Genomic DNA, 25179 nt, shown 5'->3' on the forward strand with positions numbered 1-25179 from the left:
CAGGGGTCATTTGGACATTGGAGCTGTAGATTTTATTTTCTTCTATATTTAAAAAGCCTGATTTCTTTTTGCTTAATAATTTAACAACATCAAGATCCCATAAGGGGTTCCCTGGCAGCTCAGTGGTAAAGAATTCGCCTGCTAATGCAGGAGACACAGGTTCAATCCCTGATCTGGGAAGACCCACACGCCACAGAACAATGAAGCCCGTGTGTCATAACTATGGAGCCTGTACTCCAGAGTCTGTGTTCCACAATAACAGAAGCCACCCCACTGAGAAGCCTGCACACCATAAAGAAAAACCCATGCAGCAACAAAGACCCAGCAGTCAAAAATAAGTAAAATTATTTTAAATAAAAGATCCAATCGTTACCATGGAGAAGCTGACAGTGATTGGGAAGTGTGGGCTGGGATTGGTATCATTTCTGCTGTTTCTCACAAGGGCCTCTGGCTGTCAGGCCTCCCAGGAATCTTCATGTTCCACTGGACAACTCCAGATGACCTTTCTCTCAGAAACCCCTGAGAGAAGAGCCATCTCATGCCCCAGTGAGCTCTTCCCCTAAACCAGGTGTCTGGACCAGAGCAGGGCTTGACGGGCTGCTGAATGGTGGCCTGTACCAAACTACATCCAACGTGATGGAGAGATCAAGAAGAAAACAAGAAAGTTTGGGGTGGGTGGGTGAGGGTGGATGAAGAAAGGAGCCTAAGACCTCAGTAGCTGAACTTAGTGGAAGAGCCAGCACCATGGGACCAACCAGAAGAAATGGGAAAGCCCCTTTAAGAGTCAAAAATCAGAAGGCCTTAGGGTTTATCTTCCCATAAAGAAAGCACAGCATGCATGTCTCAGAGGCAAGCCTCCTGCATACACGGTCTACATTTCCCAAAGGCTCAGGTTTCACCCACCCAGGGCTCACCTCACAGGGCTGTGGAACCCAAGCAACAGAAGGAGTGAAGTCAGGGGACCCTCCTTGCTGACTCCAAGATGCTGCCTGTACCTGAGTGGGGGATGCAGCAGGGGGGCTGTGGGCTCTGTGGCTGCATGTTTAGGCTGGCATCTGGGGTCAGAGGCAGCTGAAGGCCAGAAATGTGACTTCAAGGGTGACCTAGAGGTCTAAGTCCTCCTGAGAGCATCTGCCCCCACCTGCTGGTTAATGACACCTTCCACCAACCTGCCCGCCTCTGACCTTTGGTCCTTGCTTCAAAGTTAAATACTGGAGAAAAGTGACTCCCCCAGGGGTCAGTGATAACTAAGGCCTCTCAGGGGCTGTGGGATCTGAGAACAGGGTCTGCAAGGACAGCGAGAGGGTCAGGAGTAAGGACTGAAACCTGCAAGGCCTGTAGCTGAGTGGAGAAGGAGAGGCAGAATCACTGATGCCACAGAGGGCAAACAGAACGTCCTCCGCTAGGCTTGGGTGTGCCCCTTAGAAAGGCCCCAACACACCCCTCGCCAGAAAGACCCCGTGTGATCAACCAATCAAGGATTCCATTTACAGTTAAAAAACTGTCGACTCAAAGCATGAACATACACACCAGGTTTTCCTGAGCTGACAGATACTGACCAATGACAGTACCCAGAGCAAGGTCTGGAAGGATACACAAACTGAAAACGGTGGTTCCTTTTCAGGAAGACACTGAGGTCGGGGGGACTTTCACTTTCTACTGTAGTCGCTTCTGTATCATTCAGTTGTTTGGCAGTGCCTTAAATTAAAATGTAAAGAATGCCTTTAAAGAATGTACCTAATGCCACCAAATCGTATACTTAAAAACGGTTCATCCATCGTAATGGTACTTGCTGTAGGTATTTCACAATTGAATAAAAAAAAAAAAAAACCCTTTAAAAAAGGCACCTCTGGAAGTCAGAATGGTGATTCGCTGGTGGCAGGGGTGGGGGTGGGGGTGCTGGTTATAGACTGAGGAGCTGCAGGGGACGTCAGAGGCGTTTTTCTCTTGACCTGAATCACAAGCTTCCCCACGGTCTGAAAGTACAGCAGTCCTACGAGACCTTCCGTAAGCCAGGATGAAGCTATTAGCCTAGGACACACCTTGCTGACAGGCACACAGAGTAAACGGGGATGAAGCACGGATGCTCAGACGCAGCTCAAAGCTCCGGGCCTTGACCCCCAGGTGCCGACGGTGGTGGGGCTGCTCAGGAGGCGCGCTGCCGCTGAACAGCTGCTGCAGAACCAGCCAGCGTGCACCTTATTTTCCCTTTTCACCTTTTGTCTAAAAGTGAAAAGCCTCTTTGGGCTTCTTTCAGTCTTTTGTAGTTAGGACTTCGGTTAGAGAGAGGCAAACTTTCCAGAAGCGAGGGGCACCTGTACACATGAATGTAACCACTGGTCCAAAGCCATCAAGCAGTACAGCAAAGATCACTGCACTTTTATGCACTTTACTCATGTTATTTCTCTATTTAAAAACTGTTTACCAAGAGGATTTCCAGTGAATTCAGATTGTCGCAATGCCCTAAATGCAAGCGAGGAGCAAATTAGATGATGTGGGGAGCTGGCTTGGCGGCAGTCTCCAGCGGGGTTAAGCCCCGACGAAACCCCGGGTGCTGGGCTAGGAGCTCACAGTCCAGCAAGGAGTTGTGATGTATTGCTGTGCGTGACACAAGGATGGACACAAAACAGAGCACAGAGCACACTGGGGGCATAGAGGAAGGGGTGGGGAACCGTGCCAGGACAGGGGCAGGTGGGCGGGGTGGGGGGGTACTGGAGAGGCCTTTGTGGGGAAGGAAATGACTAGTCCGAGGCTTGAGTGTTAGCAGTTTACTGGAGCACTCGGGAGGAGACGAGAGCGTTGGGCAGGGCGGCTCCGAGCTCCGGGCAGTCACCTTTATTTCTGTCAAGGCCAGGGCCACCTGGAGCTGGTGTGCCGGTGCCGGTGATGGTGACAGTGCCCGGGGCACAGTCTGCTGGGCCAGCGATGGCCTCTCCAGCTAGCAGTTCATAGGAAGGTGTTCACGATGCTCACATCCTGGGAACAGGTGTCAGGGCCCCCACCTCGGCACAGACAACCCGCTGAGCGGGTGTTCTGGGGCTCCTCAGTGACGGAGGAGGGAGGGGAGGAGGCAGCATGGGGACAAGAGGCAGGCCAGGGAAGAAATCTGACTGAGAAGGAAAGGCGAGGGAAAGAGGCTGGAGGCTGGAAGGGGCAGGTAAGTGAAAGGGCGGGCGACATGGCCTAGAATTCTGTCTGGATCTGTGGGAGCAGTTATTGTGGTCAAGCTGCGAGAGGCACCCCCAGGCTCTCCCAGGCCTAGCCCGCTCACCTTCTGAGGAAGCAACTAGCATCCTTCTGTTCAAACAGCTCTGCTAAGGGACTTGGGAACCAGGAGACAGATTTTCCCCCCAAAAAAGGAGACAGGTCATGAGGACTAAGAAAAAACCCCACGAAACATGAGGACAGACCTGAGCCCAGATCTCAGACCCACTTGTTGGCTGAGTGAGCCTCACCCAACAAGCCTCAGTTCCCGTGTCTGAAAAACAGGGACAGCAGCAGCTCCATCACATGCTGCAGTCGGGCTGAATCGAGATGCTGAACACAAAAATGCCGGCCCGACCTCTGCCACAAAGAGGCACTCTAGAGATACTTATTCACCTTCCACCTCCTGGCAAATAGATCATTTGGATGGGAGAGCTGGTAGGGGAGAGGGGTCTAGCTTTTCAAAACCAATCAAACTGGTAACTTTCTGTTTGCTGGCTTCCTGGTTTGTGAGTGGCTGAGACTCAGCTCCCCAAAGAGCTCCTGGGCCTCTCCTGGGCCTCCAGCCTTGGGGGCTGGGCCTGCGGGATATTCAGCACAAAGGCAGGCTGAGATCCACAGGGCACTGGAGACGTCGGAGCCCTGCCCGCTGGCCCACACACCCTACCCGCGGCCCTCTCCCCTGTGGGCCTCAGTTTCCACATGCATCAAATGAGCCTCATGTTGACACTTTTCCCGCAGGGCTCTTGTGAGGTGCCCAGGGGTAGCAGCACACATTCTTGTTTTATTTTTTTTTTCAGGTAATAATAACCATTACTAACACCCAGTGAGCATAGGAAGCATGCCCAGCGATGCTCTGGGCACTTGACATATATCGATGGACTCCTTTATCCTCCAAATAACACAGGTGGGGAGGGGGCTGCTGAGGGGAGGGGTTTGCCCCAGGAAGTGTAGTTTCAGCACCGCCCCCCATCACGTGCTCAATCATTCTGCTGCCAAGCTCAAGGGTCCAGCCCCACCCACAAGCACCGGGAAAGTCTTGCCGTGTGGGGCCAGCCTCTCAAAAGGTGGATGTAATGACCCTGCCGTGCCCGAGTCACACTGTCCAGAGGAGCAGGCAGCCCTGCCTGGGACAGTCCACACATCACATCACTTTTCAGGTGGCCCTCTGACCCAACGGGCGTTAGGGATGCGCATGCTTAGTCGCTCAGTCATGCCCGACTCTTTGTGACCCCATGAACTGTAGCCCACCAGGCTCCAGGCAAGAGTACTGGAGTAGGTCGCCATTTTCTTCTCCAGGGGATCTTCCTGACCCAGGGATCAAACCCGCATCTCCTGGGTCTCTTGCACTGGCAGGCGGATTCTTTACTTCTGAGCCACCAGGGAAGCCACACAATGTGCAATCTTTCCCATTTCTCTCTCAGGTGCACAGAGCTCCAAATGTCATAGTGGGTAGGGTGGGGGGAGTTCACGGTGACTCGTAACCAACAGCACGTGGCTTTGCAACCAGCTGCATAGGAAGCAGGGTCGCTAATCACCACCAAGCAGCCCTACACTCATTCCAAAACGAGGTGATCAGCAAGCAAACATCAGATGGAATCAACTCCGGGGTGATGTACGGGTGTGTGTGTTACATGCCAAACCCTGAGTGACGTGGGCTGCTGAGCCAAAGCCCACACACGCGTCCAGAATGTACAACTGTGGCGACGTCAGCAGGGCTTCTGAGCAGCATCGCCGAGCTTAATGGGGAAAATAAAACCCGAGGTGGGCAAAACATGGAGAGGTAACAGGCAACTTCCATTAACAAGAGGAACCTGGCTTTCTTCCCCACCGTTGGCCAATTATCAGCGAGTGTCGCAGCAGCCGAGGCATCACCCAAAACAGGGCCTATTTGTCTGGAATTGGAGCTCAGAGGCCTCATGCTACACGCGCGTGCACACACACACACACACACACACACACACACACACACACACACACACACGGAGCTCAGAGGCCTCACGCTGCACAGGCATGTGCACGCGCACACACACAGCGTTGGCCTCTGTGGGAACCAGCCGGTCATGTTGAGACGGTGCTGGGACTACTTAGAAAGCAGCCTCAGGGTGCTGCCCATCCCCTGGCTCCCTACCCTGACCAACTTCTCTGTCCCTCTCAACCAAGCACTGCCTAGTCTGGCCCTCTGATGCTGCGTCTGGCACTCCATGAAGAGCTAATAAATGCTTGTAGCGTGAATTAATCCAAAGACATTAATCCTAAGATATTTATGATTAAAGAGGCATGTTCAACATTCATGCAAAATAAAATATCTTATCATCTGGTGAAACAGTGATAAACCAAGCACTTGGCTGCTATTTCTTTAGGAGGAATATTTGACTACATCTTGTTCTATTAAAAAATAATGAATTGTGAAATAGTGGTGACTCTCAGTGGTCTGAAACATTTGGCCCAGAACCCTAATCTCATGCTAAACTGGAGACCATCACTGCAGATAGTGGCAGAAGAGCCGGAAGCAGCAGCAGCCTGGGGACTTGAGGCTGGACGCCTGCAATCGCCTGTTGACAAACTGCTGAGCACGCAGAGGGGGAAGTGACCAGGGGGCCTTGTTCTCATCAACATGCAGCCCCCCAGCCTCCATGCGAATGAAGCACACACATCCCCACCCCAGCAAAACCCAGTTTCCTGGATGGAGGACTCTGGCGCTGACCAGGGTGGAATTTCCTTGCTCATTAGAGATGTGGTGCTTGCGTCCCTGTTGAGATGGGTTATTTCAAGATAACTGAAGTTTCCTGCAGGAACCATGCTAAACACCATGGACTCCCAGGTTAGGATGTTCCCACTTCCCTCTGTAAACTCCCGAGTGCTCCAATGGCTTGAAAGGTGCATCTGCTTCGGACCCTCATTCCCCACCCCACACCTCACCCCATCACACTCTGCCTCAGCACACTGCTCTCTGCTGTTCCTGACACTCCAGGCACACTCCTGCCTCAGGGCCTTTGGGCTGGCTGTGCTTTCTGGCCCAAAAGCTCTTCCCCCAGACTTCTACATGACCCACTCCCTCATTTCCTTAAAATCTGTGCTCCCCTGTCGCCTTCCCCTTGAGGCTACCCTAAGGAGAGGTGCGCCCCCAGCCCCAGCGCACATCCCCTCCCTTTTCTGCTTCACTGCAGCTGCTTTTCTTGAGCTTGTCTCACATCCGAAGACGCTCTTTGTTGTTGTTCAGTCCCTCAGTGGTGTCCAACTGAGACCCCACAGACCGCAGCACACCAGGCTTCCCTGTCCTTCACCATCTCCCAGAGCTTACTCAAACTCACGTCCATTGAGTCGGTGATGCCATCCAACCATCTCATCTTCTGCCGCCCCCTTCTCCTCCTGCCTTCAATCTTTCCCAGAATCAGGGTCTTTTCCAATGGGTTGGCTCTTTACATCAGATGGCCAAAGTACTGGAGCTTCAGCTTCAGTCCTACCGTGAATACTGAGGGTTGATTTCTTTTAGGATGGACTGGTTTGATCTTGCTGTCCAAGGGACTCGCCAGTCTTCTCTGCTCTGCTGTTCACTATAGTTTCATGGTTCCGCTCTCCTCCAACGACAAGAGAAGCTCCTGAGGTTAGGGGGTCTTTGTTTCGTTCCTGGTATCTCTCCGGTGCCTAGAACAGTAGCTGGCACACACCCAGTAATTATGTTTTGAATGGATGAATAAACAACTTGAATCCAGCTTCAAGGAGCTCAGAATCTAGTCAAAAAACTCAAATGCCCAAAGGGACTTGACTGCTGATAAACACGAAGCCCCAGGACACAGAAGTGGGAGGTACCCTCCTCTTCCTGTCCCACCCACTATTTTCCTGATTTCAGCTGAAATCTGGAAAAAATGCAGACTAGGGAGGTCTCCAATCAGCTGGGTGTTGGCACTGCCTCATCCCTCTGAGCCATCTCCAGCCTGGTGGCCACCCCAGCCCGTTCTGGGGCATGCTGCCAGGCAGACAGGAGAGCTAGCTCAGGGCTGAGTCACAGAGCCTCCTCCTCGCCCCCTCCACCCCCGCTCTGCCCACCATGTTTTGCCTTGTTTGTCAGCTCCTCCACGCCGTGGCCATCCCTTCTCTGCTCCCTGGAGCAGGACTTAGCCCCTCAGATCAGTCATCCATGTGGCTACAGGCCACGTCTCCAAGAGCCTCCATGCCACGGGGCTTCGGACAGTTGAGCAGCCTCTGCTTCCACAGGAAAGAAGGGAGAGGTGACGGGTCCTACGTGGGACACGCTGCACCCTGGATTTTCTCTGCTTCTGTCACATCCCCTCGCCAATGAGTCAGCGCTGCCACACGCAGGACCCTGCAGGCAGCAGATGCACCTGGGAGCTGTAATCTATCAAGGGGTGACGGGCTGGACCACGGCGGACCCACCAAAAGGGAGAATGCACGCGAGTCCAGTTCTTTGTGTAGGTGCTTGCAACTCAGCCAGCTAAGGCCCTTGATTTATATATTTATCAGTCTATTTTTTCCCTTTGGTGTTCCAATCCACCCTCCCAGAAGCCGATCACTTTCATGAAGAATGTGCGTGCTCTGGTACCAGCATCGGTTGCCACGGGGGTCACAGGTAAGGTCAGGGGCACTGAAAGATGCAGGGGAACTGCAATCCCAGCTGCAGGGGGCTCTTCCACTGGATGCATTCAGTCCCCAGTGGGGGCTCCACTGCCCGCTGATTCAAGCCTGGGTTGGAAGGCCAGCTGTGCAGCAATGAGCCAAGCCAGTGATGAAGGGATGCTCTGCTCCTGCAAACACACAAGCCAGAGAAGCCCAGCCGCTACTTCCTCAGCTTCAGGCTCCATGAGCCACATCCCAGCGGAGCCCTCTGCCAGCAGAGGGCCCAGCTCTCAGGGTGGATGCGCACCACGTGGAGAACCGGCGGCCAGCACTACAGGTGTGTGCTCGCTTTTCTGGATCCCCCGAGAATCATCTGGAGACCGTCCCAACTGGCTGAACTGGTGCCTACTGAGGGATGGTGGACACCCTCATTTGGGGATAAACCAGCCTCTTGTGCCCCAGAATTATGTTCCCACTCTGAATTTAGTGCCAGTCAAGCACATGAATTTAGTGCCAGTCAGTCCCTCCGCTTTAGCAATATGTGAACTGTGAACTTCCAGATGTTCAAGCTGGTTTTAGAAAAGGCAGAGGAACCAGAGATCATATTGCCAACATCCGCTGGATCATGGAAAAAGCAAGAGAGTTCCAGAAAAACATCTATTTCTGCTTTATTGACTATGCCAAAGCTTTTGACTGTGTGGATCACAATAAACTGCGGAAAATTCTGAAAGAGATGGGAATACCAGACCACCTGATCTGCCTCTTGAGAAACCTATATGCAGGTCAGGAAGCAACAGTTAGAACTGGACATGGAACAACAGACTGTTTCCAAATAGGAAAAGGAGTACATCAAGGCTGTATATTGTCATCCTGCTTATTTGACTTCTATGCAGAGTACATCATGAGAAACGCTGGGCTGGAAGAAGCACAAGCTGGAATCAAGATTGCCAGGAGAAATATCAATAACCTCAGATATGTAGATGACACCACCCTTATGGCAGAAAGTGGAGAGGAACTAGAAAGCCTGTTGATGAAAGTGAAAGAGAGTGAAAAAGTCGGCTTAAAGCTCAACATTCAGAAAACTAAAATCATGGCATCTGGTCCCATCACTTCATGGCAAATAGTTGGGGAAACAGGGGAAACAGTGTCAGACTTTATTTTTGGGGGCTCCAAAATCACTGCAGATGGTGACTGCAGCCATGAAATTAAAAGACACTTACTCCTTGGAAGGAAATTTATGACCAACCTAGATAGCACATTCAAAAGCAGAAAAATTACTTTGCCAACAAAGGTCCATCTAGTCAAGGCTATGGTTTTTCCAGTGGTCATGTATGGATGTGAGAGTTGGACTGTGAAGAAGGCTGAGTGCCGAAGAATCGATGCTTTTGAACTGTGGTGTTGGAGAAGACTCTTGAGAGTCCCTTGGACTGCAAGGAGATCCAACCAGTCCATTCTGAAGAAGATCAGTCCTGGGTGTTCATTGGAAGGACTGATGCTGAAGCTGAAACTCCAATACTTTGGCCACCTCATCCGAAGAGTTGACTCATTGGAAAAGACCCTGATGCTGGGAGGGATTGGGGACAGGAGGAGAAGGGGACGACAGAGGATGAGATGGCTAGATGGCATCACCAACTCGATGGACATGAGTTTGAGTAAACTCCAGGAGTTGGTGATGGACAGGGAGGCATGGTGTGCTGCCGTCCATGGGGTTGCAAAGAGTCGGACATGACTGAGCAACTGAACTGAACTGAACTGAGTCCTTTCGCACTTTCCAGAGAGGGACCCAGGGCCAGCTAAGCTGCAGGCCCAGCTGCACGCAGAGGCTCAGACACTAACACTACTCAGCAACGTTCAAAACTGAGCCATCATTGTTGTCATCATCGTCATCGTTGCCAACACCTGACCCTCTGTGCCGTGCGTCTGGTCACAGGGCTCCTCCCTTTGGGGAGCACTGAGTATGCCTCTGTGTTAATCATCCCAACAAGGGAGGTAGCAGATGCAGGGCTGTTCTGAAGCCTCAGAAACTCAGACCACTATGAAGCTAGCATCTGATAGTTGGGCCCTGATGTGTGCTAGGCTTTGGAATAAACACTTTGTTATTCAGTTGCACAGTAGTATTTGACTCCCTAGTGACCCCATGGACTACAGCACGCCAGGCTTCCCTGTCCTTCACTATTTCCCGGAGTTTGCTCAAACTCTTGTCCATTAAGTCAATGATGCCATTCAACCATCTCACCCTCTGTTGTCCCCTTCTCCTGTCTTTGCTCTTTCCCAGCATCAGGGTCTTTTCCAATGAGTTGGCTCTTCGCATCAGGTGGCCAAAGGACTGGAGCTTCAGCTTTAGCATCAGTCCTTCCAATGAGCACTCTACAGAGCCTAGCAGGTTCCAGCCCGTGGGGTCGCAAAGAGTCGGACATGACTGAGCGACTGAGCATGTGCTGCGTTTAATCCTCTCTGCAAAGGTTCGGTTGTTATTCTGATTGGAAGGTGAGGACATGGAAACCCAGAGAGGTGGATGAACTTGCCCCAGACACACCTAGTAAGGCGAGGAGTCAGGATGGAGGGGCCCAGGCAGCCCAGCTCAGAGTCCACTGCACCAGACAGAACGGGGAACCGCCCCGAGCAAAGAGAAGGCGCCCTGTGAGGGTCAGGTTCTGAGAGTCAGGAAGAACATCACAGGAGCCCCTGTGACCCTGCCACCAGGTCACCCACTGAGCCACTTGGGGCTGCGGCGGACCCCAGGCATCTCCAGCCAGTCCCGGGACAGCACAGGCGACACAGGCGTCTCCAAGACAGGATCCCCTGTCCTCGCCGGGCTGGGGAGCCCAGTGAGGAGGAGGGGCGTGTCTTTCCTGGGCACCAGCGCATCTCTCTCAGGGAATGAATGAATGAATGCAAAAACCAAGGAAGCAATTCCACAGAAACCCAGGATGAAAAAAGTCCCTTCAAAAACAAAAAAGTACCTACAGGTAATGATGCACATCCCATAATCTAATCTGTATGTTCATTTTGCAAAAGTAATGAGATGCTGGCGGTTTCAGAATGAGTGTTCTCTTACCCTTTTTTCCCCCAACAAGAAAACTATCTGCTCTGCGTTAGAGTTACAGCCAGAGTTATCCCTTCACAGGGACCATATGGTTTTAATGCACAGATGAATTCCAATTAGACGTCTATCTAAGCATGCTGATGTGTTTTCAATTTAACCCTAAATTACAGACTTTTCAAGTAACTCTGCTCTCCCCTCTGCTTCTCTCTCTTCAATTTTGGTTTGGTTTTGTGAAAGGTCTGCTGGTAAAATGAAGCAATACCAGTAACTTATCTAACAAATTACGGGAAGGAGAAAGTAGGTTAAAAAAGACCAAGAAACTTAAAACAAGTATGATCAAACCACATCCGAGTCAGGCAGGAAACAATAGGAGTCTGTTCTTGCTTGGAGGGAAGAGAGGTAAATCTCACCAGGACTATTGTCAAACAAGTTGATGAGAGAAGCCCTTCCCGATTTTCAACAGCAGTCATCAAAATACAACAGACTTCGATTTCACACTCAGGGAAAGGTAATAACCGGAAGCAGAAGGCTGACACTTTCACTTGGGCTGGTGAGTCTTCACACACGCAAAAGCGTTTCATTTTTAGTTCAGGTGTCTCTGCCAGGAGCACCGTGTGTCTATCACAATGGAGGCGGGAGAAGAGAAGGCTGTTGGGAAAATGAACAAATCTTGGAGATGATCCTGCTGATCGGAGGTTCAACTAAATTGGGAATCCGAAGCTGAGAGGTTGTCAGCAACTTCCATGCCATTTGCTTTTGCTCTAATTGCAAATGCCACGTACCGATGTGAATATCCTGCTTTGTGACACTGTCCTAGTGTTTTGCAAGACATCATCCCTGGGGAAACTAGGGAAAGGGTAACAGATTGCTATAGTTTATTTCCTGCAACTGCATGTCAATCAATTTCAATGAAAAGCCCTGTAAACCCAAGCACCCCAACAGTCTCTGGGCTCACCTCTTGGAACGCTAAGTCTAACTGCAGTTAGCGGTGATCTTGGGGTCTGGAAATCATGTGACAGAAGGAAGTCTGAAGGAACCCACTACATTCTCATCTGTTATTAACATAACTGTAGTGTGAGTTACCAGCTGGCTGCGTGGGGACTGGACAAATCTGATGGTCGACACAGGACTCGTCTGATGGGGGCAGGGGGTGGCCTCTGAGGAGCTTCTTACAGGAACACAGGCACAACTGGGACCAGATCTTCAGACTGTTAAGACCATCCTGAAATCTGGATTTTTATGTGAAACCTCCCAAATTTTAGAGTTGGCAGGCGATTCATAAATTTTTCTGACACTGTGAAGACCAAACCAAACAGTTCTGAGGGCCAGCCTGCAACCTGTAGACACCTTACGTCTATCTTCTCCCCATCCTCACCACAGCTTTCCGAGTGGGACTGACATTCGCTGTTCTCTAAATGGGGTATAATGACTTTCCCAGGGCAACCCCAAGGCTGCAGGGGTCCTCAACGGCCCCGCCTGGAGACCCTGCTGACTCTTCACTCGCTGTCCTGTAACTTGCATTCACTCAGCAAAAGAGAGTTTAAGAAAGCTGCAAAGAAATCTCTCCAGTGGTATCAACAGTATTAGCACTGTCAGCTCCACATTCTCCAGCCCACGTGTTGTCACATCATGGACCACGAGGGGAGTCCTTTCACCCTCATCACTTCCAAGTTAAATCCTCTCATCAAACACTACTCCTGCCCTTTGGAGCATTTCCAAGACCTGAAATAGTAGCCTTGTTTGTAAGTTTTATCAACGTTCTGCCCCTCCTACGAAATCATAAAGCCCCGGCATGGCAGGGGCTATTTAGGTTTTGTATATTACCAGAACTAGCACAACTCCTGAACTAAAGAAAGGGTGCAGTAAATACTTCTTGAACGAATTGAAGAAGGACAGGCCAGACAGGGGCCATGAAAAGACCTCATTCAATTCAGCTGAACTAATGCCACCACCAATGAGGATAGAGGTTTCTGGAAACCTTTTCAGAGGTTCTGATTTCCCTTAAAGAGCACAGTGGCCCGGCCAAGACACTGCAAACCAGGAAAACCAGAAGGGCAGGGGCCTCGTGTAACTGCACTCCACGGAGTTCTGACCCTTCACGCTCCAGGACCACACTCCGCCCACTCGCTCAGATATGACAACAGAGTTGACTGCCCAAGGGTAAGCCCGGCCCCATCACCTGTGTGCCGACTGCCTGAGAACAGGGCTGCAGAGACAGGGCCTTTAGGTGAGCACTGCTCATCTCAGACACTCACAAGACTCAATAGCAGATAAGATGCCTGCTCCGAACAGGTAAGACCTTGGACGAGAGAGAACCGGGAGCAAGGGCCTTCTGGGCACAAACGTGCAGGGAAAGCACAGGGCTCTCTGGCGACCAAGCGAGAGGTGCCAAAACAGAGTGAGCAGGACGGGAGCGGGGAAGGCGGGCCAGACACAGGGCCAAGCAGGGAAAGCCTCGGGGCAAGTCATCGCCCCAGTGACTGGGGTTTCCCTTCAGCAGAGCACCAAGCGCACAACGTGGCAAACCATAAATGTGCCGTTCAGGCCATGCTGGTGACGCGAGTACTGGCTCCAAATGCAGCTTTCTAGCATCTCCAGAGACATGAGAGGACCTGTCCACAGGGTATTTTCTCCACCTAACTGCAGAAGGACTTTAGGCTGGGGTGAGCTGTAACTGCTCACGAAGGATACATACATTCTCCAATTTGTCACAGTCCCCACCGCTCCCTATTGGGCTCTCACGGGGTCTGTGTCATTCAGATATTCCCTGCCCAGCTTCCGTAGACAGCAGGGCCTCAGACAAAGTATTCTCTCATTCTGCCCCAATAACCGCGCCCCACAGATACACACCCTGAAGCCCAGAACGGGACGATTCCAAGTTCAATAACACACGCACAGTCAAATCCACTCTTGGTACCCAACCCCAGATTCTTCTGGGTATGTCAAGACCAGTGAGGTCCCCTGAATCCCAGACCAGCTTACACATCAGTGCTGTAACGAGCAGGATGTTGGTCTCTGGTTTGAGAGAAACACACGTGAACAAAATGAACCACGGTGTCTTATCAGGGTCTTGAGACAGTCCCCCCGCTAATGACTTACACAGCTTCTCTGAACATCCTGTTCAGGCTTAGCGTATGTCTCAGACAGATCGCCGTTCAGAATGACTTCAGCTAACGAGTTCACCAGGGGTGCATGATGTATAATTAGGAAGACCTGGTGAAGGAGGAAAAAAAAAAGGATTTGCATTAAAGCACATAGACTTTCAACCTCATCCTTCCCTCACCTGAAGTGACGAGGCTGGGCCTCGTCTTAGCGGCAATCCCAGTGACGCGAAATCCAAAGAATGGGTCACATCTGGGAGAAACAAGTTGGACTTTTCTCCTCCTAGGGGCGGGCCCTCCTTTCAGACTGTTGCCTATTTGGCTGGCTGCTCGCTGGCGGAAAGAAGTGCGTTAAAGCACAACTGTCCCTCCTGGCCGCCTGAAGCCAAATCGGGCTGAAGTGAAGCAATGTGGGAAGGGAATGCCAAACCCGCACCCTCTTTTCTCTCCGCAGGCGTTTCAGTGTCAAATCCGATTAGGATAAGACTAGGAGGCCTTGGCCCAGCCCTTCAGTTACGCGGAGGAAGGGGCCAGCAGGCCTTGTTCCAGTCGGGGACTTGGCAGAGGGTCGGCCACGCAGAGATCCCACCCATGGAATGAGCTCTTCCCCTTGCGGTGGGTTTGAGCGCTCAAGAATTCCAGGGCGGCGCTGGGAGGTGTGGAAACTGGGGAGGAAAAGCCGCTCGGGCCAGAGACCAATGGAGTCGTGCCAGGCGGCAAGCATCAGAAGGCACTGGGCTGTCGAGGGGGTGGCCTGGCCACCCCACCCTGTTGCCTGGCGTCCAAAGGAACGGCCTGAGGAGTCAGGGTACCCACACCGCCTTGGAGAGCCGGCTCAGACACACCTACCGGTGTGTTTCAAGATGCAGTGGTAATACTGGCTCCGCAGGGCAGTGTGGGATGGACCCACCATCTGCATATCAGAAGTTGTGTGCGCACATCTGTATTTGTTCATATATACATGCATCAGGCGTTCCAAATCTTGGCACTGTTTTACGATTTTTTCTGATGTGAACCACTTTAGAAGTCTTAACTGAATTTGTTACAATAATGGTTTCGGTTTTATGTTTTGGCTGTTTGGCCTCGAAGCATCTGGGATCTTAGTTCCACGACCAGGGACTGAACCTGCACCGCCTGCGTCGGAAGGCGGAGTTTTAACCGCTGGACCGCCAGAGAAGTCCCTCCTGGCACTCTTGTCCGGTGATAAATCCTTGCTCTAAGGGGGCAGCCCTGGGCATCATAGGATATTTGGCAGCATCTCTGGCCTTGAACCACTAGATGCTAGCCGCACCCCCTCCCCCAGGCATGACAACCAGCAACGTCTTCAGACACTGCCAGCTGTCCCCGGGCTGGGGGTAAAATCACTGCCAGTTGACAACATCTCCGGAAGGAGCTGGGGAAACCCTGTAACTATAGTTGTCTCTGGAGACAGAAATCAGGAGACTGAACAAAAAAAAAAGTAGAAAGACAACTTGGTTTTCACTTGTTTGAACTTTATCACTTAAAAAAATTACTTAAAAATATTGTAAAAGAAAAAAAAAAGGAGAGGCAGAGACTAAAATACTAGCCGCCTCTGGGGAGTGGGACTGGGTATGTGGCAGGCAGTGGTAAGAGGGAACTTTTCCCTACATGTCATTTTGTACTATTTGAGGAGGGTGACTATATTGTTCAAAAAATTAAATACAATTCAGATAAAAGGCACGGTACAATAAACAAATGTTGTACCCACCTAGGGGAAAAAAAAAGCACATTTGTTTTAAAACACTGAGGAGATACCAACTACCACAGACTATACAGCATGACAAGCGGGTTAGCCCACATCAGGGGCTGTGGCGGGCATTCAGATGTGAGTGACCATGACGACGACGAAGGAATTAAGTCCACAAACATCCAGTGAGCACCTACTGCAGCCCACCTGGTGACGGCCAGTGTGGACACGCATGGTGCTCTTCTCGGCTATGCCCTGGACAGAGGAAAGCGGGGAGAAGGGCAGCGAGTAACTGGGAGGTGGGTGGAAGCGTGTGCCCGCCGGAGGCAAAGGCTGGGCTGGCCTGTCCCAGTCATGCCCTTGTCCCCAGCGGTGGTTTAGTTTCAGCTGCACAACATCTCCATCACACCAAATTAATGTCATCAACACAAATTTTCTTGGTTTAGCAGAGATGCTTGAAAAATAATTCGGAAGGATGCTCTGATGCAGAGTTTAAGGACCAGAATTCATGCCCGATTTGAGGTTTTCGGCCAGGGGATGATCAAGTTCCGTGGAAATGCAGGGGTGCGAGAGCCCTTTACTCGGGCTGAGTAAGGCCAGTGACAGCACTTTTCATGAGACACTGAAACACGTAATGAGCTGCCTAGGCGGCTGGACCTTTCCTAGGAAAGCGGGAGAAAGGGGATTCTCAGAGCAAAGCGTGGCCTGACCCCGGTGATCCTCGGGGTGTGCCAGCAGCTGAAGGGTGCTGGGGGTGCTTGCCACGGGATTCCTGTGGTTCTGCATCTGGCCGGCTCGCTCCTGCCAGGCTCCCAGCATCCTCAGCAGGGGAAGCGGGACGATTGGTAACGAGGTGGTGGAAACAGCTGCCAGGAGGGGCAGGGGATTGCAGGGAGCTCCCTCACACAGAGGGGCATTCAGGCATCAGCGTGCAGCTCCCAGCACACAGAGCCCCCAGAACGAGAGTCCCAGAGTAACGTGAGCCGGTCACGTGCAGAGCCCGGCCGCTGAGAAGAGGCCGGGTCAGCATTTCTCTTCCCAGGCCAACAGGAGATGGCCCCACCTCAAACGCAAAATGGCCTGAGACCTGGCGAGAAGGACATTCTCTCGGCAGAGCAAATGAATACCTAGGCCACTGCAGAAGTGGGAACAGAGCTCTGGTCAAACGTCTAACTGCTTAACAGTCTAATGAGATGGCCTGAGAGTCCACACTGCTTGTAATAAAAATATTTTTAAACTTATGTAACTGGGTCGCCATGGAGTTTTTCCCTTCTTGTAAATATTACATAATTATGAGAAGGAGACACACTTGTTGAAGACAGGGAGGCAGACAAGTTGGCTCAAGACACAAATTTGGGTACTGAGGCTGCTACGAGATACCTTCCAGAAGGTAACATGGGCCCCAGGACCACGACAACGGCCTCATTAGTGGGAGTTGGTTAAATCGCGGCGGCTCTGTGAACACATGCTGGGTCCCCCAGCTTCGGGCCTCTTTCAAGATGGCCATGAGCAGGGGCCACACGGGCCACGTTTTCAGGGTATTTAGAATACCCCCTGGTTGTTTTGGAAAGCTCAGGCCCCACAGTGAAAACCAACGACGTATCTGCCAGGTTTGACTTATTTCTCACTTCTTTTTAAATTTCCAAGTACTACCATGAAGAAGATACATAGCCCCTTGACTCAGGGTTGTTTTATTTCAAGATGGGGGACGCACACAAAGAAGATGGATTGAGATGGCCTGGGAAACTTCCGAAAGGCAGCAGTGCTCCGGGACCCCAGTGTGGTGGGGACACGGGTGAAGGATCAGACATACCTGGGAGAGAAGGTACAGAGAAACCGGCAGGCTGATCTTCGGTCGTTCTCCTCCCTGGTGAAGGTTGGGGGGATGAGAGAAGTCTGGGTTACACATGTGAGTGGTACGTAATACCCTACGCCAGAGGCCATCTGTCTGAATGAGCAGCACCCAACACCCAACTTCCTCTAAGACCCTAAGGTTCTTCTTTCCTGGTGGCAAAGTCGACCCTGCAAAATACATTCACAGCTCATCCCATCCAATGGGTTTCCCAGGTGGTGCCGTGGTAAAGAACCTGCCTGCCAGTGCAGGAGACATGGGATCGATCCCTGAGTCAGGAGATGCCCTGGAGAAGGAAACGGCAACCCGCTCCAGTGTTCTTGCCTAGGAAATCCCACAGAGAGAGAAGCCTCACGGGCTATATAGTACACGGGGTCCCAAAGAGTTGGACATGACTGAGCGACTCAACAACAATCCCATCCAATACTATTTGCAAGGCTGCTAACCTTCCACCTGAGAAACCTTTCACCCTGAGTCATGGATTAGATGCTGGACCCAAGAGAAGAACCAGCTCCTTAAATTACCAAGAATGTTAATTTCCCCCACCTGGGGCACCAAGAACCTGGCAAGAGAGGCCCCAGAGGCCTGCTCTCAGGAAGTGGCGCAGGGAGAGGTGGGGGCACCCTGATCTCAGAGAAGCCACTCATCTATACTGGGCTCCAATGAGCTCCATCTCCTACCAAGCCTGTAAGGATCTTCAGGACCCTTGTTTTGCTCAGGGAGGTTGACTGCCTGGTCCAAGGTCACGAGGAAAGAGGCAGAATTTGAAACCAGGCCTGAAAACACCAGTTCCCCAGCTTTCTCTCCACCTCCAGAGTGGCATTAGGTGGCTCTCGTTAGGGCTGCAGTTTTTTCTTTGAGTCACCTGTTTGTAACAAGAAGCCCCGTGTTCTGTCTCCAAAAAGAAAGCTACACCCCCATCTAGCTGGGACATGCACAGAGGCTGAAATCCCTGCAGAGTAACCAGCTGGCTCTGTCCCACCTCCTGTCAAAGCCTCCACCCCTTCACTCTCGGAGGTACTGGCCAAAGGTCCCCTCCCCTCGAAGTGGCATTTTTCTTGGGGACGGGCACTGAGAACCACCAGCTCAGAATCACTTCGGGGGCAGGGTCCCGGTGCCCTCCAGACCCCTGAGCCAGAAACTCTGAGAGGAGGGAGAAAACATATCTGAGAAAGTGCCCATGAACGGGCTCATGGGCTGTTCGAGGGCTCCACCGCCTGTCACTGTGGACAGTCTCTGCCCCGAGATCTTTTCCTGGGTGTGCTCCATCCCCTTCCGGCCATTCAAGTTTTGCAGCTGGCTGGATCTTCTCCAAGTTAATTAGCTCTGGCAACTAGCCGAAAAAGTGAGCAGGGATGAGAGCACCTCAGGAGAAGCATGCACAGAAACCAAAACCCTGAATTTGCAGAGGTTTCCTGTCTCCTTTGGATGTCAGTAATCTTTTCTCATTCATTTACTGTCCACACACACACACACTCACACTCATACGCTCTGGCTGTCTGTCTCTCTCCTTCCCTCCCTCCCACCCTGTCCCTCACCCCCCTTCTCAGGAAAGAAGGGAAGGAAAGGACTGTCCCTCAGGCTCCAGCCGCGGTCCCTGCAGAGCCCTGTCCCCGTGGGGTGGCTGCTCCCCCCGCCTGCAGACGCCCCTGGCCGGGCTCACCTTGTCCTGGTTCTCCAGTGAGTACACGTAGAGCGGCAGGAAGAGCCTGTTGAGCAGGTGGTCCGTGAGCACGTCGTTGAGAAACTCGCAGTTGATGATGAGGATGTCATTGAGATAGTGCAGGTGGTCCAGGTGCTCAGCCACCAGGTCGCTGAGCTTCCCCCGATTCCGGTGCCTGCCGGGAGAGAGGCCCATCTCAGCCCCAACGCCCAGGCTCAGAGCTGAGAACCGATGGCCTGAGACTTAGGTTGCTGGGGGCGCTTCATTCACAAACAAATATCTGAGCCAGTCTCGAGAGACACCTATCATGGCCCTACCAGTGGATTACAGGAAGGAAAAACGGACAGGTCCACTGCATTCAATTTTAGGGGACTCAAGGGATCCCCCCACTTTCTGGGGGCCTCAGTACAATGGACTCCACAATCATCACCACGCTAAAGCTTAAGCTCCAATACTTTGGCCACCTTTTGCATAGAGCCAACTCATTAGAAAAGACTCTGATGCTGGGAAAGATTGAGGGCAGAAGGAAAAGGGGACAACAGGGGATGAGATGGTTGGATGGCATCACCAACTCCATGGACATGAGTGTGAGCAAGCTCTGGAAGATGGTGAAGGACAGGGGAGCCCGGTGTGCTGCGGTCCACGGGGTTGCAAAGAGTCGGACACAACTGAGTGACTAAACAACAACAACGATAATGGGATCCCTCCCACTTCCTGGGGGCCGTGGAACAACGGACTCCGTCATCATCACCATAGTCCCAAACAAAATGGGTAAACACAGAAACCCAGGGAAGCTTTTAGCCAGGCACTTCAAACACGAGCTGCCACTAGTCCAAGTGGCAAGATCCCTGGCTCTTGAGATAAGCAGCATTAATGGAACAATAAATCCTCACTAGTAAAATGCTCCTGAGGAGTTCTGAGGAAACAGGCAGGCCTCAATGGCCTCAGCCAACCCCAGTCCCGATTGTATGAGGGGCGCCATGCGGGGACGTGACACCCCAGGTCCCAGGAGGCCCCTGCCTGCTTCGAGTGCAGACACAGGCACTGGGGCTGTCCAGGCCCTATGAGTGGATCGGGCTCACGCTCAACAGGGACAAAGATCTGAAATAGCCAATGGGGCCCATTCCCCTCCCCCAGAGCGGTTATCTGCTGCAAAAAGCACTCTAGATCCAGGACCTTTTGCTTCTACTATGATTATTACTCAAGTAATAGATGGTCACTGGAAGGGACAGACAACTAAAGAAGAAAATAAGAGCAAAAAGAAATCAAAGTCTCCTACAGTCCCACCACTAACAGATAAACAGTATGTTATTTCCATATGGAGGTGATGGAATTCCAGTTGAGCTATTTCAAATCCTAAAAGATGATGCTGTGAAAGTGCTGCACTCAATATGCCAGCAAATTTGGTAAACTCAACAGTGGCCACAGGACTGGAAAAGGTCAGTTTTCATTCCAATCCCAAAGAAAGGCAATGCCAAACAATACTCAAACTACCGCACAATTGCACTCATCTCACACGCTAGTAAAGTAATGCTAAAAATTCTCCAAGCCAGGCTTCAAGAGTATGTGAACTGTGAACTTCCAGATGTTCAAGCTGGATTTAGAAAAGGCAGAGGAACCAGAGATCATATTGCCAACAACCATTGGATCATCGAGAAAGCAAGAGAGTTCCAGAAAAACATCTACTTCTGCTTTCTTGACTATGCCAAAGCCTTTGAGTGCATCAATCACAATAAACTGTGGAAAATTCTTAAAGAGATGAGAATACCAGACCACCTGACCTGCCTCCTAAGAAATCTGTATGCAGGTCAAGAAGCAATAGTTAGAACTGGACATGGAACAACAGACTGTTTCCAAATAGGAAAAGGAGTACGTCAAGGCTGTATACTGTCACCCTGCCTATTTAACTTATATGCAGAGTACATCATGCGAAATGCTGGGCTGGATGAAGCATAAGCTAAAATCAAGATTGCTGGGAGAAATATCAATAACCTCAGATATGCACATGACACCACCCTTATGGCAGAAAGTGAAGAGGAACTAAAGAGCCTCTTAATGAAAGTGAAAGAGGGGAGTGAAAAAGTTGGCTTAAAACTCAACATTCAGAAAACTAAGATCATGGCATCTGGTCCCATCACTTCATCGCCAATAGATGGGGAAACAGCGAAAATAGTGTCAGATTTTTATTTGTTGGGGCTCCAAAATCACTGCAGATGGTGACTACAGCCATGAAATCGAAAGATGCTTACTCCTTGGAAGAAAAGCTATGATCAACCTAGACAGCATATTAAAAAGCAAAGACATTACTTTGCCAACAAAGGTCTGTCTAGTCAAAGCTATGGTTTTTCCAGTAGTCATGTATGGATGTGAGAGTTGGACTATAAAGAAAGCTGAGTGCTGAAGAACTAGTACTTTTGAACTGTGGTGTTGGAGAAGACTCTTGAGAGTCCCTTGGACTGCAAGGAGATTCAATCAGTCCATCCTAAAGGAAATCAGTCCTGAATACTAATTTTAAGGACTGATGCTGAAGCTGAAACTCTAATGCTTTGGCCGCCTGATGAGAAGACCTGACTCATTTGAAAAGACCCTGATGCTGGGAAAGACCGAGGGCAGGAGGAGAAGGGGACGACAGAGGATGAAATGGTTGGATGGCATCACCGACTCAATGGACATGAATTTGAACAGACTCTGGGAGACACTGAAGGACAGGGAAGCCTGGCGTGCTGCAATCCATGGGGTCACAAAGAGTCAGACATGACTGAGTGACTGAACACATGGATTTAAAAATGCAATAGAAATGATGAGCAGATAATAAAACACAGCAGCTCCTGGCCCCGCCTCCCCCACCCCTTCCCACTCTCCAGAGGAAGCAGTTTCAAATCTTTTAGGAGTTTCTGTGGATAGTTCCTCCCTCTATTTTGCGATCTGCAAGGACCTCTATTTTGTGATCGAGCCATTTTAGATAGTACACAAGGACCTCCCTTGATGACAGAATTCTGTGTTCCCTCCGCCCCTCCCCACCCAGCAGTCATCAGCAACTGGTGGTGACATTATAACCAGTCACTGCAGAGTAACGTGGAGGACCAGGAGTTCACTTTCCTCCTTGAGTAACTTTCGGTTCTTTCTGGAGCTGTGTCTCATCAGGGCTCATATCCATGACTATTCATATCTATATTCCTATTTTTTTTTTCAATCACTCAGTCCTGTCTGACTCTCTGTGACCTCACACAGACTGTAACCCACCACGCTTCTCTGTCCATGGGATTTCCCAGGCAAGAAAACCATAGTGGGTTACCTACTCCAGGGGATCTTCCCAACCCAGGGATCGAACCCGAGTCTCTTGCATCTCCTGCATGGGCAGGTGAATTATTTACCACTGAGCCACCTGTGAAGCCTCATCCTCATCCATCCATTCTATATGGGTCCTTATTCTCCCAACTGATCTGTGATCCACAGAACCTTACTTCTTTGCCAATGTGGAAGCTAATATTTTCTCTCTCTCTAGCCCCCTGCAGCCCCAAGAGACAAGGTCCCTTTATTGTCCTGACCCCATCTAGGTGCACTTCTCACCAGATCCGTGCAAAGCCGTCACTCTGGGGCAGTGGTTCGCAACTGATACAATTTTTCCTTAAAGGAGACCTGTGTCTGAAGACAGTTTTGGTCTTCACAATTGGAAAAGGGCGCTACTGGCGTGTAGTGGGCGGAGGCCAGGGGTGCTGCTAAACACCCTATGAAGCACAGGATGCCCCACCACAAAGAATTACCTAGTTCAAGAGATGCACAGTGCAGAGTTTGAGAAATCCTGTTCTGAGACATCTATTTATCACCATCTTAATTTTTTCTTAAACAGATTTACTGATACAGAATTCACATACCAAAATCTTTACCCAAAGTATACAATTTAATGGCTCAGATGGCAAAGAATCTGCCTGCAATGCAGGAGACCTGGGCTTGATCCCTGGGTCGGGAAGACCCCCTGGAGCAGAAAATGGCAACCCACTCCAGTGTTCTTGCCTGGAGAATTCCATGGACAGAGGAGCCTGGTGAGCTACAGTCCACGGGGTCTCAAAGAATCAGACATGACTGAGTGGCTAACACATATTCACAGAGTTTTCCAACCATTATCACAATCAACCTTAGGAGATTTTATCCCCTCACCTCAAAAAAGCCCAGGCAGTCATTTTCCATTTCCGCACCTCACCCCACACACCCCTCCTCCAACCCTATGCTATGCTAAGTCACTTCAGTCGTGTCCAACTCTGTGTGACCCCATTAGACGGTAGCCTACCAGGCTCCCCGTCCCTGGGATTCTCCAGGCAAGAACACTGGAGTGGGCTGCCATTTCCTTCTCCAATGCATGAAAGTGGGAAACCACGGATCTATGGCTTCTATGGATTTGCCTATTCTGGGCATTTCATATAAGGAGAATCACATAACGTGTGGCCCCTTGCATCCTTTCACTGAGCATAACGCTCTCAAGGTTCACCAAGGGTGTCGTGCGTGTCGGGACTTCGGTCCTTTTTACTGCTGAATACTGCTCCCCTGAAGCTGCGTCCCATCCTTCCTGAGATGGGTACCGCACGGTGTTTATCCAATCGCCGGTGGAAGGCCATCTTCATCTTTTCATCAGCTGCCCAGCACCCTTCTACAGGTGCACTCGATTCATTTACCCTGTTCCTCTCTGGGAGGTATCTGAGTGGTATCCAACTTTCTATTGCTAAGAATAGTGGAAAGCTGGGTGGAACCTTTCAGAGTATGGAAGTCCATATTCTGCCTACGCACAGGACGGGGTGGTGGTGGTGTTAAGTTTTGTTCTAGTGTTTGGCTTTTTTCTCAATGAGAACAGAATTCTCCCCAAAGCATTCTGTCCACCTAACAGGCACCTAGGGGTAGTCACTTACTCTTCATCTGTTTGTACACAGTTATCAAGCTCGATCACGTGGCTCCCAATGAACCAGACCAAATTGGAGAAGTAAGGGACGGCGGTTTTGTCTCTGATATAGTGCAGCATGGCCTGGTTATCCACTGAGAAGATTCACAAAAGAAGAGAAAAAAAAAAGTCAAGCTACCAAAAATAACTTGGGGGGAGATTTAAAAAAAAAAAGCAATGAAAAAGCCCTCTACTATAATCTGACTCTTTTCTGTCTTTCCTGGAAATACTTTAAAACGGTTGCCTTTTTCATAAAACTATGAAGGTAGTTATGTTATTTTTATAATTAATAAAATCAATGAATCAGGGTTAAACATTGATAGTGCATGAGGAAACCTACTTATCAGCAGTGCATTTAGCTAGACTACAATGAAAACTACACCATTCTCAAGCAAGTTTCTCATATTTGCATGTAAGGGTAAGTCAAGAAAGCAGAAAACCAGAAGTTATTAACTTACATGACACTGGAATAAGGAACACGGGAATCGTCATTGAAGGAAAGGCAAAAAACAGACAAGAGTTAACAGGGTGAGGAGCTGGGAGGGTGAGACAGTTGCTCAGAGGGGCAGAGAGCTAGGGCAGGAGGCATCTAGACAGAAAGACACAGGTTAGAAGAGAGCAGAGAGCAGGAGGCGGCAGGGCTGGGGCTCAGACGGGGTCAGAGTCCAGAGGCCTGTGGGCTGGCCCGTAACCAGTGAGCGGAGCCAGCAGGCCCAGGGGTGAACGGGGGCGCCGTGGCCCCAGAGCAGCAATCCTCGCTGCCGGTTCACCCCCGCCTTGCAGGGTCGCGCACCCGCAGTAGCCACATCTTCAAGTCAGAAATCCAGGCTGTGACTCCAGCTCTCTCAAGTTTTAAATAGTGACGACCATATATTTTTTTCAAAAAATATCTAAACCAAGGAAAACCTGTCTGAGAGCTGGATTTGGCCTCCAGGTTATGACCCCCAGATGGGCCCCTGCTCTGAGCCCTTAGAAGGCTCTCCAATCTAAGGCCATCCCAGAACCAGGCTGGAGTGAGTCCCCAAGCAGCGCCTAAACCCCCCTCCCAATTAGGGGTCACCTCCAGTAATAACGTCTTAACTTGGGAAGGCAAAGCA

The 25179-nt window shown here is 50.7% G+C and overlaps 1 protein-coding gene across 1 annotated transcript in view; it reads right to left on the reverse strand.

The window, feature by feature from the left end:
* CLEC16A (C-type lectin domain containing 16A) overlaps positions 1-25179 on the reverse strand; it is a 234582-nt gene that overhangs the window by 173974 nt on the left and 35429 nt on the right. Inside the window, 4 exon segments of the mRNA XM_070362887.1 lie at positions 13928-14041; positions 17451-17504; positions 19153-19327; positions 24054-24177. Of these exon segments, the coding sequence (XP_070218988.1) occupies positions 13928-14041; positions 17451-17504; positions 19153-19327; positions 24054-24177 (467 nt within the window).

This window comes from Bos mutus, chromosome 25 (assembly GCF_027580195.1).
Source record: "Bos mutus isolate GX-2022 chromosome 25, NWIPB_WYAK_1.1, whole genome shotgun sequence".
In the NCBI taxonomy this organism is placed as follows: domain Eukaryota; kingdom Metazoa; phylum Chordata; class Mammalia; order Artiodactyla; family Bovidae; genus Bos; species Bos mutus.